The sequence below is a fragment of the Passer domesticus genome, chromosome 18 (genome assembly GCF_036417665.1).
Source record: "Passer domesticus isolate bPasDom1 chromosome 18, bPasDom1.hap1, whole genome shotgun sequence".
NCBI lineage: Eukaryota > Metazoa > Chordata > Aves > Passeriformes > Passeridae > Passer > Passer domesticus.
The window spans coordinates 5,680,035-5,696,227 of record NC_087491.1 but is presented as its reverse complement, the minus strand read 5'-3'; the positions used below and the strand labels follow the sequence as shown (position 1 = coordinate 5,696,227).

General features: G+C 50.9%; 1 protein-coding gene across 2 annotated transcripts in view; it reads left to right on the top strand.

The window, feature by feature from the left end:
• ASTN2 (astrotactin 2) overlaps positions 1 to 16,193 on the top strand; it is a 319,347-nt gene that overhangs the window by 73,200 nt on the left and 229,954 nt on the right. For both annotated transcript variants that reach the window (XM_064393831.1, XM_064393833.1), the window contains exon 3: positions 6,715 to 7,099. In XM_064393831.1, coding sequence (XP_064249901.1) covers positions 6,715 to 7,099 — 385 coding nt within the window. The remainder of the gene's footprint in view (positions 1 to 6,714; positions 7,100 to 16,193) is intronic.

Genomic DNA, 16,193 nt, shown 5'->3' with positions numbered 1-16,193 from the left:
TTCCCTCTCTGAGGGCAGGCTCTGGGTTAGGAGGTCAGCCCATTTAGGTGAACCGTTTAGCGCGCATTAAAATCACAATTTATGCAATCTGCGCCCGGCTTTAAAAAGAGCCAGCAATCAGGTACTTAATAAAATCACCTCCAGCCCTCCTCTTTCAGCTCGCTGCAAATAAATGCCTTTTTTTACATAATAAAAATGGATTAGGAGTCATTTTGAATTGTTATCCTAGCGAGATGTGCAGTTCGGGACACGCAGGCACATTGGCTGTGATTGAGGGTTGTGTGTTTTGGTGCTTGCACACAGCCGATGCCTGGGAGACCTTTCAAATAAACATTTACTGGAACATCACATTGCATGTCTGAGCAGCACAGAAAGGCTGATTGGCAGGTTCACTCCTTCTTTTGTTTCCTTTCTTGGATGAAACAGCAAAACAAAACTGAGCGTGGCTTAAAAAAAAAAAATTATATGAAAATGTGACTTGTCTGACTTGTTCTTTTTTTTTTTTCTCATGGAAGAGTCAGAGATTTTAAAGTTACGGTTCCCACAGCAACTGTAACTCTCATTGCTTGTGTGTGTGTTGTAGTTTACAGGACTGTATATACTATGAAATTTATGCCCTGTGTGTGGATGTACAGCACGGTAGGAGGATCTGCAGGGTCTGGATGAGCCCTCCTGTGGGAACCTTCCTCTTAAACCCCTGGGCTGCATCCTGTGCTCCTTTGCACCCGTTCAGAGAGGGTGGTTCAGGGATGCTGTCACCTCTGGGCAGGCTCAGGTGACACAGCTGTGATAACAACACCCCCAGGAGGCAGTGCCCCAGTCGTATCTGTGGCTCAGTGAGGTGGTGAGCTGTGGAAAGAAGGGAAAAAAGAGATGTAATACAGTTCTCCTTGGGCTGCAATTCAAGGAGCTGTCCCTGCTCAGCAAAGCGCTGAGGCGTGTGCTCTAGGCTCATGGACTGTAATGGGAATTAAACACATTTTTAAAGTTGAGTGTGTGGTTAGGCACCTTGGTGAAGCTGTGCTTCAGTGGGGATTTGAAATGCACAGGGAGAAAATGTTGGATTTTAGGAGATTTGCCCTGTATATCATCTTTGTCTCTTAGAGACAGAGGTGGGGTTGACTGGTCTGGAGTCAGGACTGGATCCAGATCTGTTTGGAGTACATATATGTATATATTTGTAACCCTGGTGTACATATCTGTATATATTTTAACCCTGGTGTTTGTCTCTTTCTCTCTAGCCTTCATGCTGGCTTGCTGTATGTCCCCCATTCTGTGCCTCAGTTTCCCTGCCTGGTGCTCACTCATCTCTGGCATTGCAGTTTTTGGGGGTCTGGGCTGGCAGGGGGTGGCTGTGATTTGTGGATGGGGTTGGCTCTGCTTGACCTCTCTTTGCATCCCGGGTCTGGTGGTGCTTTGTGTGTCTGGGCTGCCTGGGAGGGGATGAAATGCCCCAGATGACAGAGAAGATGCTGTGGAGCTGAATTGTGGGAAAGCCAAAATTGTGGAGAGGGGAATTAAAGAAAGAACTGTGGGATCATCTGTTGGGTGAGGGGAATTCAAGAAAGGACCATGATATCATCTGCTGTTCCCTCAGAGCTGCATAGGGTGCAAGAATGCCCTGAAGCCTCTTTTTCTCATTTGAAATAAAGTATGACTTTTCAAAAAGCATCCAGGCTTGATTGAAAAAAAAAATAAAAAATTAAAATTGACAGTGATGGATAATCCACTACACCCCTCGGTAAATTGTCCTAGTGTTTAATTACCTTTACAGCCAAAAAGGAAATAAAGGAAAAGTACACAGTGTGAAGAGCCCCGAGGGTTGTGTGGTTATTGCTGGTACCTGATTGCTCCCCTTAATTCAGCTGCTGGGCTGATGCAGGGGCTGTGATGCTCCAACTCTGGGGGCTCGTTCAGCCCATGGGGCATCCTTGAGCTGTCCTGGGGACTGTCCTTGGAGCCATGCCTGGGGCTGTGGGAGCCTGTTTCATCCAGCAGCAGCTCAGTAGCAATGGGGCTGCTTGCCAGCACAATGTTGGACAATAAATGGCTTCAAGTTAGGAAATAAAGAGGGGTGTTCTTGCCTGAGGACAAAAACTTGTGCTGGTGTGGGGAGGAAGGGGCCCAGGTCAGCACAGACTTGAGTGCTGTGCTGTTTAGCACTGGGTTTGCTTTGACCTACACGAGGGATGCTGTGGTATGAGAGGTCTGCCCAGCCCAAACCATCCCCTCCAGCCTGGGATTTTCTTCTGTGCATTCAGCCCTTTTGGTGGCAGATGGAAGTCTGCCAGGGCTTGATTTCTGAACAGCTGGGCTGTCACTGTTGACTCCAAGGCTGCAGGGATGGGGGATTCCTGCAAGGGGTCACACCACACCACTGTGGGGAGCAGAGCTGGAGAGGCCAGAGGCTGCTGCAAGGAAGCCTCTCTGGACTCCAGAGGAGCAGTGGGACTCCCTTGTCTTTCACTGGCTTGGTAGGGCAAGGTGGGCGTTGTGTTTAAAGCAGCAAGGTGTCCTCTTGCTGCCCAGAAATTGTTCAGCATCTCAGAGACTCCCACCGAGTGATGGCCCTCCAATCCAACATCGTGGCAGCCTTCATAATTTATGTGAGGGTCCAGTCTCTTGGGCCTCAGGGTGGCCTCTCCCATTGATTTTCCTTCTGGGCTTCAAATAACTCCCAGCCTTGCTGCTCTTCAGCTTCAGCTGAGCTTCGCTCTGCTGCCACAAGCCCTGCAGTTCTTTCCACACGTGGGTTGTTCCCGCCATCCCTCTTCTCCCCCATCTTCCTTGTCCCATTCCTTCTCCTCTCTGTGGGTCTTGGCAATGCTCTGGTGCTGGTGGCCCCTGCTCGGCCGGCCCAGGGCAGCAGGAGCATGGCAGGAAGGACATTACGTGGGAGAATATGCATGTTCACAGCTCAGAGGATTAAAGGCCCGTGTTCTTATCACTGCAGAACAGAGTATTATAAATCCAGCCTTAGAATACCAAATCCCCACGCGGCTCGGCCATTGTTTGGGAATATTAAAAAGCTCGGAGACAGAAATAATCAGTTTCCGAATGACACGTTGTCAAATAAAACATTTCTCATATTATCCCTTCTTTCCCCTTTCTCTCTCCCGCTCCCTCAGTTGGATAATTTAACACGAAAAATAGATTAAAATGAGGCTGGCTTGAACGCCTCCTAAGTTTTACTCTTTTTTCCCCCCCCCTTTTTCCCAGGAAGCTCTCAAGGCGTGTGTGGTGTTGTTAAACAAGCAGCTGCCAGTACAGGGTCAGGGACTAAAGGAGCACGTTGGAATTGAGCTGCCTGTGATGAGCCCCTGGTGCTCACCCAGGGGGCTGGCACGGGCACCCCCAGCCCTTCCCAGGGGCCATTGTCCCAGTGACTGGCAGAGCAGAGATCTCTGGCTCGTCCCCAGAGGATGTGGGAGTTGTAGCTGGGCTGGAAGCCCTTGGCTTCCTTGAGCCAGCCCTGTCATTCTTGAGTCAGAGGGGGAATGGCACACCAGGAACCTCTGTGCCTTTATGCCTTCTTGCAGGTTCTCCGAAGCAGAGAGATCTTTATTTTATATGCCAACAGTTTTATTTTCTCCAGGACATTTCCCAGGGGCAGAGATAAGGTGAGCCCAGCCAGGAAGATCCACAGCCCCAGGCCTGCCATGGGTGCCTGAACCCCTTCCTTGGCTCCAGCTGGCACAGCTGCTCCTCCTGTAAGGCTTTTTCTGTCACTCTGACCTTTTTTGGGCATCTGGGATGTCTCTGGTTTTGCATTTCCATGGAGGGTGAGTGCCTGTGTGCCCATGGGAGCAGAGTGCTCTGCCCTGCAGCACTTTGTAGTGGCAGAATGGACAAAGGAGTGAGTGATACCCAGCTGGGCAGCTCAGGGGTTTGGTGGTGAAGGCCTTGGAGAAGATTTTTCCCAGCAATCACATCCAGGAGTGTTGTTCTGAAGCCCTTCTGGACCATGAGAAGCCTCTCTTTGCTGTAGAGATGCTGGCACATGAGCCAGACCTGGTTTTGCAGTGGGGTTTGTTGTTGAAGTTTGTGGCCCTGCTGTGTCCTTGTCACCTGGCCTAGCCTCCCTTCTGGTGTGCCATGGTTTCTCTGCTGCAAACTGGGTTTCTGAGGAAATGCCAGGAGGAAATTCCATCCCTCTGACATACTTAAATATGCACACACCCCCTTTTGTGCAAGCAACTACAACCCAGCCAGGGCCCTGGCAGGATGAGCAGTCTCTCCTTCATCCGTTACAGAAATTCCCAGGGAAATTTCTCACTTTTGAGTGATTTTGAGCAATTTCCATGGTAGTTCAAGGCCTGCATGAGAGTTTTTTCTGTTTAGGCTTTCACCAAACACAGGTGAGAATGCCTTCCTTGCTTGAGTACCAAAGCAATGTAGCAAATTGGCCAACTTGATGCTCATCTTCAGCAGAACAGGCCCTCAGATAAAAGTGAGGACTGATAGTGCCACATCTGCAGCCTGTGGGTGGCTCAGGCCAGGGAGTTCCTGTGATGCTCTGAGCTCTCCATGCATCAGGCACTGTGCAAATCCAAGGAAGCTGATGTCTGCTCTCCCAGGCTGAGGTGCCCGTGCTGGTTCTTGTTTCTGGGCATGGAAGGCCATGCTGGGTCTTCATCCCTATGGTCCTTGAAGTGCCCTGGTACTGCAGGGCATAAACCTGGGCAACCCACCGAGCCCTGCCCCTCTGCCATGCAGGGATCCCAGAGCACCTCCTGGACAGCAAAACTCCTTTCCTGATGGTGCACATCATGCAAACTGGGGAGCTCAAGCTGAGCAGTGTCCTGAACCCTGGAGTCCTGCATCTCTTAGGAAAATTTGGCAGGAGAGGAGGGGATCCTGACGTGGGGCGTGCTGGGCTGGGCCCCTCCTGTGGCAGGCTGTGGTGCACGGAAACATCTCCTGAGGCAGCTCATCCTGTGAGCTGCACTTTGCACCGCCACCTCCTCACAGCTGCTCCTGTTTAGGAGTCAGAGCCGTGCTCCAGGTGCAGCCTGGTGCTTTGTATGGAATGCAGAGGGAACATTTCCACGCCTCTGCTCTGCTGTAGAGCTCGGTGCAGCTCTGGCCGTGGCATCCCAGTGCCCAAGGAACGCCTGCCCTGCCCTGGCTGCTCCTGTCATGCTGCAAAGCCCTGGTCGCTCGTGCTGCTCCTGATTTACATGCCCTGCCTTGCTTGTCTGCCACAGGATAAAATTGCTCTGATGCTGCAGAGATTAACAGGCAGGGAGCTGGCACAGGCACAGTTCTTGTGTGTGTAGGGATGAATTTAACTTCCAGAGCAGCCAGAGGCAGAGATGGCTCCCTTTGGTACTCCCTAGCCAGGCTCCCTTGAGAGGATGTGCTACTTCCATGTACATGTAGATATTTGGAAGTTTGTTTTTTTTTTTCCCAAAGACTTTTATTTTCATTGTTCATGTTGTTGAGAGCTGTATTGAATAAAAATTGGAGGAGAAGAAAGACAAGAGGTTTGTAGAGAATGTCTGAGCCTGGAATATGTTGTGCTGTGCCCCAGCTCTGCAGCTGATCTTGAAACCACAGGGAAATCAGACCAGAAATGTTTGAGCTGGGGTAACCATGCCTTGGGAGCATCACCTGTGAGGGGCCATTTGCTGCACCATCATTTTTGGGAAATGTGTGTCTCTGCTAAGGCTTTATTGCTCCTGGATTACAGTTGTAATGTTGTTTTAATGAGTTTTTTTCTTCTAAGTGGTGGACTGTGATCATCCCCATTCCCTTTCTCCCCATGTAGGGGTCCTGGGGGTCCCAAGGAGTGAGGTGGAAAGAACTAATTCCCTGGCAGAATGGTCAGAGTTGGGCTGGGGGTGTCACTGTGCTATTCCCAGCTGAAAACCATCCCTAGCATCCTCATCTACCTGCCCATGACCTCACACCTGGGAGATGGCTGCTCCACAAATCCACCTGTGTGTGGTTCAGGGGCTGTTGATGGAAGGGTGCTCTGAGGGTTTACTCAGAGGGTGCTGAAGCACTGGAACAGATTGTCCAGGGAAGTTGTGGGTGCACCATCCCTGGAAGTGTTTGAGTTTGGATGGGGTGTGAAGCAGCCTTGCCCCAGTGGATGCTGTCCAGTCCTGGCCCCTCAGTTTGGGAAGGACATGGTGATGCTTGAGCATGTCCAGAGGAGGCAGCGAGGCTGGAGAGGGGCTGGGAACACAAACTCTCTGAGGAACCACTGAGGGAACTAGGGGTGCTCAGCCTGGAGAAAAGGAGACTCAGGGGTGCCCTCATCACTCTGTACAGCTCCCTGAAAGGTGGCTGTACTCAGGTGGGCTGGGCTCTTTCTCCAGGCATCACTGACAGAACCAGAGCACACAGCCTCAAGCTGCACCAAGGGAAATTTAGGTTGGATATTAGGAAAAGGTTTTCACAGAAAGAGTGATAAAGTTCTGGAATGGTCTTCCTGGGGAGGTGGTGCAGTCACCATCCCTGGGTGTGTTTAACAAAGCCTGGATGTGGCACTGGGTGCCAGGGTTTAGTTGAGTTGATGATCTTGAAGGTCTCTTCCAACCCAGTGATTCTGTGAATTCTGTGTCCCTGCCCATGGCAGGGGGGTGGAATGAGATGTGCTTTAGGATCTCATCCACCCATCACTCTGTGATTCTATGGACCCTGGAGCACCCCACCACCCCTCCCCGCCCTGCGCACTGCTGACAGTGCCCTGTGCTCTCTCTGCAGGGCGGGCTGATCGCGCTGCTCCTGCTGCTGCTGGTGTTCATGGTGGCCCTGTACGCCCAGCGGCGCTGGCACAAGCGCCGCCGCATCCCGCAGAAGAGCGCCAGCACCGAGGCCACCCACGAGATCCACTACATCCCCTCGGTGCTGCTGGGCCCCCAGGCCCGCGAGAGCTTCCGCAACTCGCGCCTGCAGGCACACAACTCCGTCATCGGGGTGCCCATCCGGGAGACCCCCATCCTGGACGACTACGAGGACGAGGAGGAGGAGGAGACGCCGCGGCGGGCAGAGCCCAGCACCAGGGAGGATGAGTTTGGCAGCCAGGTGACAAGGACGCTGGAGAGCCTGGGCCGGGGCGGGGAGGAGAAGCCTGACTACGAGAAGAAAGGTTTGTGGATTTTCTGTCTCTGCTCTGCTGGGGAGCAGCGCGTTCCCCAGGGTATTTCGGCTAACACGTACTTGATTGCTTGCATTTCTAAAATCTGTCTGTCAGAAGCTGCTACACCCACCTCTGCTTATTGAAATGTTATTATGAGCCATTTAATATTGTTCACCCGCAATGCACAGTAAAATGCATTTGAATAAACAAAAGCAAAGCATATTAGTGCTGTGAGTGACTCCAGCAGGAGCGAGGAAGGGATGTGCTGGCTTGCTCTGTGCAGGGAAGGGATTTTGGTGCTGAACCATCTTTCCTTTCTTGTGTGGGCTTTCCCGACAGACTTAGCAGTCACGGTGGCAGGGATGGGGACAGGGACTCTCTTTGGCTCCATGGAGCAGCCAGGGATAGCCTAGGTGATGTGGTGTGTCTAAAGCAGCTCCCTGCGCTTGTGATGGTCATAAGTGGTGGCTGAGGTTGATAATCTTCCACCCTTAAAATGCTCTATCCTTTCTCCTTTTAAACAAGGCTGTGATGATTGTGATGGGTATTATTGCTCAAACAGATTTGAAGGTGCCCAGGGATCAATCTGCCATCCTTGAGTGCTGCTCTGGGCATCCCTGTTGGTATCTCTTGGTGTGTGTCTGGCTGTTACCAGCCCATGGGGTTAAGAGATGTTTCCTCAACCTTCTGCTCAGTGAGAATGAACTAATGAAAGCCTTCATATCTCATAACTGAGCTACCTTCTTTCCTCTTTCATATTCTCTTCTTTGTTTTGCTTTTCTATAAATTATTTAGAGTTGTGTGAGTGGGGAAGACAGCAGTAACTGCATTTCAGTGCTCTTCAAAACAAAATATCAAACAAGATCTAGAGCAGAATATTAAACTATCCAAGGGCTTCAGGAACTGGCAATAATGAACTTACACAGACTGAACCCCCTGCCCCAAGCTGGAAGCTGCCTGTGGGATACCTGAGCTGGGAGAGATGTTCCCAAATGCTCCCACCAGCTCTGCTTGTGATGCCATCAGGCTTTGTGCCTTGGATCGAGGCAGGTTTCTGCCTTGCCTAGTCTGATCCTTCCAGACTGTGCCAGTTCACCGTATGCTTCCTCCCAGATGGGCACTTTTCCCTCTTGGATGAGGCTCTGCTCAAGGAGCCAAGCTACGGTTTGTGCTGCTTCCTCCTCTCTGCTGAAGCTGCTTAGAGCCTGGATTGCCCAGGATGAGGTGGCTGTGGCTCAGATCTAGGGTTTCTAGACTGCAAGTATAAATAGATGTGCTGTGGGCTTTCCACTCTGACCTGATGGCACATGCAGGGGAAACGTGGTGACTCAGACATGCTGCTCCCTGCTGCTTTGGCCTGCACACGAGCAGCAGTCACAGCTGGATTCCTCTGGGGATAGGGCATGAGGGGTGAAGAAGCTACAGATACCAGGTGCCTGGAGATCCCCAGGGACTGGAAACCAGTTCTGCTTGGGCATGGCTTTGCAGCTGGATTGAAGGTGGAGGCTTTAAGGGACACCCAACTGGAGCGTGGCTGTAGTGCCACAATGAGATCAGCCGTTCCCTGGTGCCCAGCTGGCACTGCCAGGTTTCATTGTGGTCACTGGGGATGGCTGTGGAGCTGTGCCTGCATCCCAGGGAATCCGCCAGCTCCCGTGGGAAAGGCTCTCCTCGCTGCTCTTGCTGAGCTGCCTTGTGATAAGGCATCAGCTGGGACTTGTCAGCGGGCTCCAAACGCTATCGTCACAGGGGCTGTCAGCACAGGCTCTTTCAAGTGTCACTTCCCGGCATTAATTACCAGGGATGGCAAATCCAGTGGAGATGGAGCAGTTCTGCTCACCCTCCACCTGCCTGTGCTGCAGCCTCCCCCCTGTGCTGGGCACTGACTGACTGCGGGAGCTGGGCTGTGCTCTGCCCATCACTGGGGATTTGCACACCCCACGCTTGGTGGCTGCTGGGTCCATTTTTCTTTCTGTGAGGTTTTTTTATTCACCACTTCTGGATGTATCTAGTCACGGAATCAGGCAGGGAATTGCTCTGCATGGCTCTGCTCCATGCAGTCCCTGCCCAGGGGGCCTGAGCAGCACAAATGTTTTGCAGATCACGGCTCAGCAAGCCAAACTTTCCTCCCCAGCTCAGGCAGTGATGTGGATGGGAGGGATGCTCCCGTGTGGTGGCAGAGCATCTGAAGTGAATCCCAGCACAAACAAAACACAGGAGTGATGTGCTGAATAATGACATCTAGCAACAAGCGTGTCTGAGTGATAAAGTTAATGAAATTACAGGTTCTGACCTGATACCAGGCTCTGCTGTGGGGAGATAAACAGCAGGGCAAAGATGAGATGTTTATTTCTCCCTAGCTGCAGTTGTAATCTGGATGCAGTGTGCAGGGCCATTAACGTTATTACTGTTATGCAAAATCATTTTTGACTTGGGGGGAAAAAAAAAAAAAGAGCAAAGAAAGAAAAATCTCCCAACTGCCTGGAAAATGTAAAGCTGACAAAATTAGAATTGCAGCAGGAGCACAAGCTGACCTGGTGACATTGTACAGAGCCCAGATGAATTTAGACAGAAGAAAAATCCAAGTCAGTTTAGGAAGAAAAGTAGAAAAGTAGTATTTTTTTTTTTTTACTAATAATAAAATGAAATGGAGCGAGGCAGGAAGCAATAGCCAGGCTGTCCTAATTATCCAGAAGGATCCCTTGAGCTGGGATGGAGCAGGGACTACTCTGTCTCCTCGTGGGTTTGGGTTCTCTCTGGCAATTAAAAGGTCTCTAGGGTTTTGTGCTCAGTGGGTGTGCATGGTGCCAAGTGGGGTCTGCTGGTGTGGGGTGCCCTTTTTGGGGTCTTAGTCTTTGCTTTGGAGACCCTCCCTCTCTGAACTCAGCCCCAGTATGTACATGGAGTTCAATAATTATGAATTTGGGTACATCTGTGCAGATGTTGTCACTTCCTCACCGCCTCTGTCCTCACTTCACTGTGGAGTTTCCAGTCCATGCTCCTCATGAGTTCTGCTCTCCTGCTTTTTCCAAGCAGATGGCTTCAAGCTCCATCCCTTCGGGAATTCCTCATGTGCTTTGCTCTTTTAATATACACAGCTCTCATCCTCACAAACACAGCTTCATCCTACAGCAGCAGGAGCCCTTTGCTTTTGTCCATCAGTCCTGTTGGAGGCACTTTGGGCCCCAGTCCATTGCAGGTGGCTCTGCTCCATCCCTGTCTGGGATGCACTGGATACACAGTGATGGAGCTGGCAAACAAAGGTAAAGTCCAGCAGCCTCAGTATGGGATCACCACAAGTTCCTCAGAGAGATTTTGCCAAACCAAATCTCTTAAGGATCAGCAAGAAATAGAACTTCTGCCTGGTGAAAAGTGAGGAGAAATCAGACTTGAAAATCGACTGTCTGCAATTCCACTCCTGCAACAAAGGACCCATCTTTATTTCTCAGATTCTTTCATGTTTGAAAAAAGAACATTTCAAGCAGGCCTTTGTGCTGGCTTCACAGGCTCTGCAGTCTGGGTATGGCTTCCAAGTCTAGACAGGAGACAGGACTTATTACTGATGGTTCCAATGATTAATACCATGGGCATATCAAAGGTGTGGTTGGGCACTCATCTTGAATTCCTCTCCTGGAGTTACTTCTCCCCTGCTGTGTTGGCTCAGGTAAACCTCTGAAGTTTCTCTTACTTAATCCATGGCTGCTTTTCTCAGCAGTGGTAGTGAGATGCTTTTGAGCATTCCTGAAAGATGATCTGGCTCCTAGAGTGCACCTGGAGATGTGGATCCAGCTCCACTCTGCCACTGGCTGCTCCGATAGCCCTGGCCTGTCATTTAATGGTCCAGTCCTCATCTGGGGGCTGGAGAGGGAGCCAAGCCAGACAGCAGGCAGGGCAGCATAAGGAAATATTGGGAACTGCTGATATCAGGGCTTGTGGTCCTCCCAGCCTCACAGCCAAGCTGCTCTGGGTGGTGCAGGCCAGGAGAACTGTGGGAGAAGGGATTTAGGCAGGGAAGACAAATGGCTTTGAGGTAACAGCAAAAAGCAGGGGAAGGATCCTGATGATGGCAAGAGAGAGCCTCCTATGCCCCCCACCAGCACTGGAGTAGCTGTTCTGGTGGCTGCATCTCAGAATTGTTTTTTTCTTCCAGTGGAGACTCCTCTGGGGTGAAGTAAGGCAGTGCTGTGGCTGGAGGGTAGGAGGTTGGGGCTGTGGAAAGGGGCATTTTGGGGGTCAGCTGTGCAGGAGGAGGGCAGGGAGTCAAGCTGTCCCCTAGAGTTACTATTGATTGCAAATACCTGAGCTCTGCAGTGAGTTGGAGATGGGTGTGAGTTGGGGGTGACGCCCTCACAATGGACAGGTGATGGTGCTGCTTTCCATGTTGGAGAAAGGAGAGCACTCAGGCAACAGGACTGAGATGTCTGGCCTGATGATGGTGTCCTTGAGGTGACAGCCTGGTGTTCCTGAGGGACACTGGTGCCTGGCTGGGCTCATGGCTGTGCCAAGGTGTGCCATCCCTGGTTCATCCTGGGGCTGGGAGCCCCTGTCTGCTGTTGGCTCGAGGAATCAGCTGCAGTTCCAGCCTGATTCCCAGCATTAACCAGAGGCTTTCTGAGCCTTTAATAAATAAAGTGATGGCTTAACGTTTGCTGGGGCTGCAGGCTAAAATGGGACACTGCGTCAGGCCAGCATCTGATGTGTCTTGGGGCTCTTCTTCCCCGTGACCTGATGGGATCATGACCCTCTTTGTACGTGATCAGCTTTTCCCAGCTCTAATCCCAGCCAACTCTTTCTGTAATTTATAGGGACCTTTGAAAATGTATATTCTCATAGCTTGCCAGTGAAAAGTGGTTTTTCACAGTCCTCTAGTCCTGTCTGAAAAAAAAAAAACAGCTGCAACTTTCAGCTTAAAAAAAATGAAAAAAAAAAAATGGTGGGGGCTCGACAGGGCAGGAATTGGCTCCTAATTTAGGGAAGCACTTCCAGACATGCTTAGGTAGTGTCTCTAGTTAACAGAGACATTTAAGCTGTTTTCAAGCCCAGCATGTTCAATTGTAGCTGAATTGAATGTATTAATGAAGGGAATGAGGGCCCCAGTTAGAGAGGTTACGCCAGCCATGCCATTGGGTCTTTGGTTCTGTGGTGATGCCAGCTCAGGCTTCAGTGTGGATTTGAAAATGTCCTGACCTGCCAGGGAAAAGCTGTGCTTTGCAGAGATAAACACAGTCATAATTAATATATTAATGTATTAACTGTCTTTGGAGATCTCAATGGAGAGGTGCCAGGCTGGAATTTTAGGTTTTTTTTGATCATCCCATTGAAATGGTTACCTCCACCCCAAATGTGGGTTGTCCTCCCCAGTGTTGGGGGACAGTGTGAGGGGAGGGAATGGTGGGGCTGTGGGACACAGTTCCCCTCCCTTACACCCCCAAGGATGTGGATCAAAGCACATCACAGATGTGTGGGAGCACACTCAGGACATCTCTCCCACAAGGGCTATATCCTACATACTCCTCTCTCTAAGAATGGCACAGGAGGGACAGGGAAGCTCCTGGGGTTTTGGACTTTTTTTGCTGGCCCCACAACTCCTGGCTCATGGGTTTTGTGGCCCATGCTTAATGACTAATTAAGGTGTAAACACCTAGGGTCAGCCAGGGCTCTTCCTGGCCCATGGCAACTGTTGCTGTGGAGAAGAGGCTGGTGGGGTGGGCTCCTGAGAAGTTTTAATGCTTTTCTGCCCTCTCTTTGCTACAACCTGCTCATTAATTTAATGAGACAGAGGAGGGAAGAAGCAGCTGGAAAAGTGGCTTTCAATGGGGCCATAGGGACTGGAACAGAAACAGAGTGGTTTATTATGCCAGCATTTTGCTGAGCATCCTGAAGAGATGCTGGATTTGTGAAGTCCGGATGCTTTGCAAGGCTTGGACTCGTCTCACCCTGACACTCCACAATATCCCAAGTTGAAGAAATACCCTTGGTTGCCCCCTCTTCCAGCCAGAGCTGGGTGACTTCTGGCACCTCAAGTCAGCAGTAGCTCTTGAATGAGGAATTTTGTGGAGTTTTTTGGGGCTGCAGATGTCCAGTGGGGATGTCATGGCAGTTTCATGTGCAGTAGTCCTGATTCCCCAGGTGTCCAAAGTGTTTTCCATCCAGGCGAAATCACAAGCTCACAGAAGATAAGCTGTGAAGTGTTGGCTGTCCAAGGAAAATAAGCCATCAGGAGCTATATTTATATAAATGCCAGGCACACATTGTTCATCACTTTGTGCATCACTATGAATGTTTGATAAAGCACTACATTATTTAAAAGTGTAGCTGGGCTGTGGGACAGTTGTTGACCAAGATTAGCTTCAAGATGACTCTTTTTTTTTTTCTCTTTTTCTTCCCCTGATGGTAAATCAAAAAAAAAAAAAAAAGATGGTTGTTTACTTGCCTTGGGGGATCTCAGGTGTCCTTGCCTCTCCTGAGTTTCTCAGCTGGGTTGCATCTTGTGTGCAATGCAGAGGACCTGGGAGAGCTTCAGCTCTGACCAGGCCTGTCACAGAATCCTGGAATGATTTGGGCTGAAAGGAACCTAAAAGATCATCTGGTTCCAATCCCCTGCCATGGGCAGAGACATCTTCCATTAGACCAGGCTGATCCAAGCTCCATCCAACCTGGCCTTGGACACTTCCAGGGATAGTGCTTTCATGGAATCAGCATGGATTGAAAACTTGCCACTGGTTTCTGAAGTCAGACCGATCAGAAGAGGATGTGGGATGAAGGAGAACAATTCCACAACGTTCCCCATTTTTACTGGAAGTGCATAGATGCTGGTTAGGACTCAGCCCTGGGGATGTGGGGCTCAGAGCTGAGGCTTGTCTGGATGCTGTCACCTGAACGAGTGATGGGTTTGTCTTACACCACAGCACTCAGCCCTTTTTCTCCTTGCCTTTTAGTGGTATTGTGGCTCCACCGGTTGGCGTGTGGAGATTTTCCCCCATCATTCCATCCCAGACTTGTGGGTTTTATGGAGAAGGGAGCAGGGAGGGCAGCTGCAGCACCACCTCTTCACTCTGTTTGCGTGTCCTCTTCCCATCGGTTGTGTTTTACCTGGCTGCGGCACCGAGACGGTTTTGTCAGCTGGCTCCTAAGGAAGATGGATTGAGGCTGGGCACCTGTGCTGATACTGGGTCTGCAGGCACCTTCCAGTCCCATTTATCATTAGGCACTGACCTCCCTGAAGGACCAGTGGGAGAGGAAACTTATTAACAAGGTGCTTCAAATCAATCCTTTCTGACGGCCCCGCTGAGTTATGGCGTTTGCTGCGACTCTCCCACTGGGTCCCGTGAGTGTGGCAGTTCTCAGCCTCACTTCACCTGCGTGGCTTGGAATAGGTTTGGTTTTGATATCCTGGGCTTTTTGGGTGTTCCCAGGTCTTCTCCTCAGCTAACAAACCAGCTCTCAGCTCATTCTCTCCTGCCTGCTGTCTCCACCCATGTCCTGCCCAGTGCAGGAGGTTGTTGTTCCTTTTGGCGCTGCTTTTGGAGCTGAATCTCCTGGCCACATTGGGAGATTTTGGTAGTTTGTCCTTCCCCTGTGCGTTGGCATCACTCCCTCATTCATCTTGACACATGGCACAGCACTGTCAGTACTGTGAAAAATGTCACTTTGTCCGCTGGGCAGAGGAAATGTATTTTCTAACTAAAAAGTTCATTCTGCACCATGCTCCTGAGCACGGAGTTGGGGAGTGGTGGAGACTGGCTGGGGGCCACTGTGGCACATTTCCCACCCATACTGGCCAGCTGTGGGTGTTGCTGGAGCCCTGTCCTGCCCACGCCCATCCTTTGGGGTGCTGGCACTTGCTCACACTCACTTGACAAAGTGCTGCTGCCGCCAGGTTTGTCCTCCAGCAGTGGCTCCTCAGACAGATGGGGACGGGACCTTTTCCTTCCCTCAGCAAGCCCCCATCCCAGCAGGCTCCATGGGGCAGTGTCTCCTCTGGCTCTGCAGAGCTGCAGGAGCTGTGTGGTGGAGGGAGGGAGCTGGAGGTAATCTCTGTGCTCTGGAGACAGTGTCTCTCCTCCACGCAACATTAGCCCCGACTGTTCCATGTGCCCATTAGCACCAAATCGGGAAGCTTCCTCCAGAGGGTTCTTATTTAACTTTTCAATTATTTGATAACTTGAGGAGCATTAGCTGATACTGAGGGTCTGCCCATCTTCCCTCATCCTCTCTGCTGGCTACCTAAGCAAAAAAGTTATGATGTCTCTTAAAAAAACCCTAAGTTAAGGGTTTTATTAGAGCTGCAAAAATGGGAAATGGAGTCTCTGCTGGACTGGACCTCCTCAGTGCTGGCCTGCGGGGAGATGAGGCAGCACCCCACCACCAAAAGTTTTTCTTTGCTGGACAAAGAGGATAAAGAAATAAATGCCCTGTACATATTAGGGAAGTAGTGTGCTAGAAAGTCTTTGCCCTGTTGAAGAGCTGAGGGTTGCCTGGCCAGAAACAGCTCCTGGGAAGGAGCAGCTGGAGCAGCCCCAGGAGTGCAGGGACCCATCAGTTTTCGAGAGGTGCTCTCCAGGCAGAGGTGTGAGGCAGAGGCGGGACTGTCGGACCGCGGCTCTTCAGCGTTTGATCTTTCCTAATATGTTTATAATTACACTGCATTATCTTAATTACCAACAGGAGAAGTGGGGGAAGAGAGGGGGAGGGAAAGGAGGGAGCTGGAGAGGCAGGGAAGGTGCAGGGTGATGAGTAACTCACAGCATCCATCCACGGGGCCACGACTGCGGCTGGAGTTGGAAATTATGCTATTAATACAATGCTTATTCATTTCCCATCATAAAAACATGGAAGCGCATTCCCAATGAAATTAACATTCCGTGACATTTCCCGGTAAACGGTGAGTTTGCACACATGAGTGGAGGCAATTAGCTGGGAAGTGACTGAGCGCCGTGACTGGAGAGAGGATGAAGAAGGGTCAGGACAGCCGGTGCCGGGTGGGTGCTGCCGTGGGCTCCGGCTCTGCCCATCCCTTCCCAGCGGGATGGGGGTCCCGCCAGCTCCTGCCCACCCAGCTGCAGTGAGCATGGCAGCTGCAGATGTTCTGTCCTGCTCCATG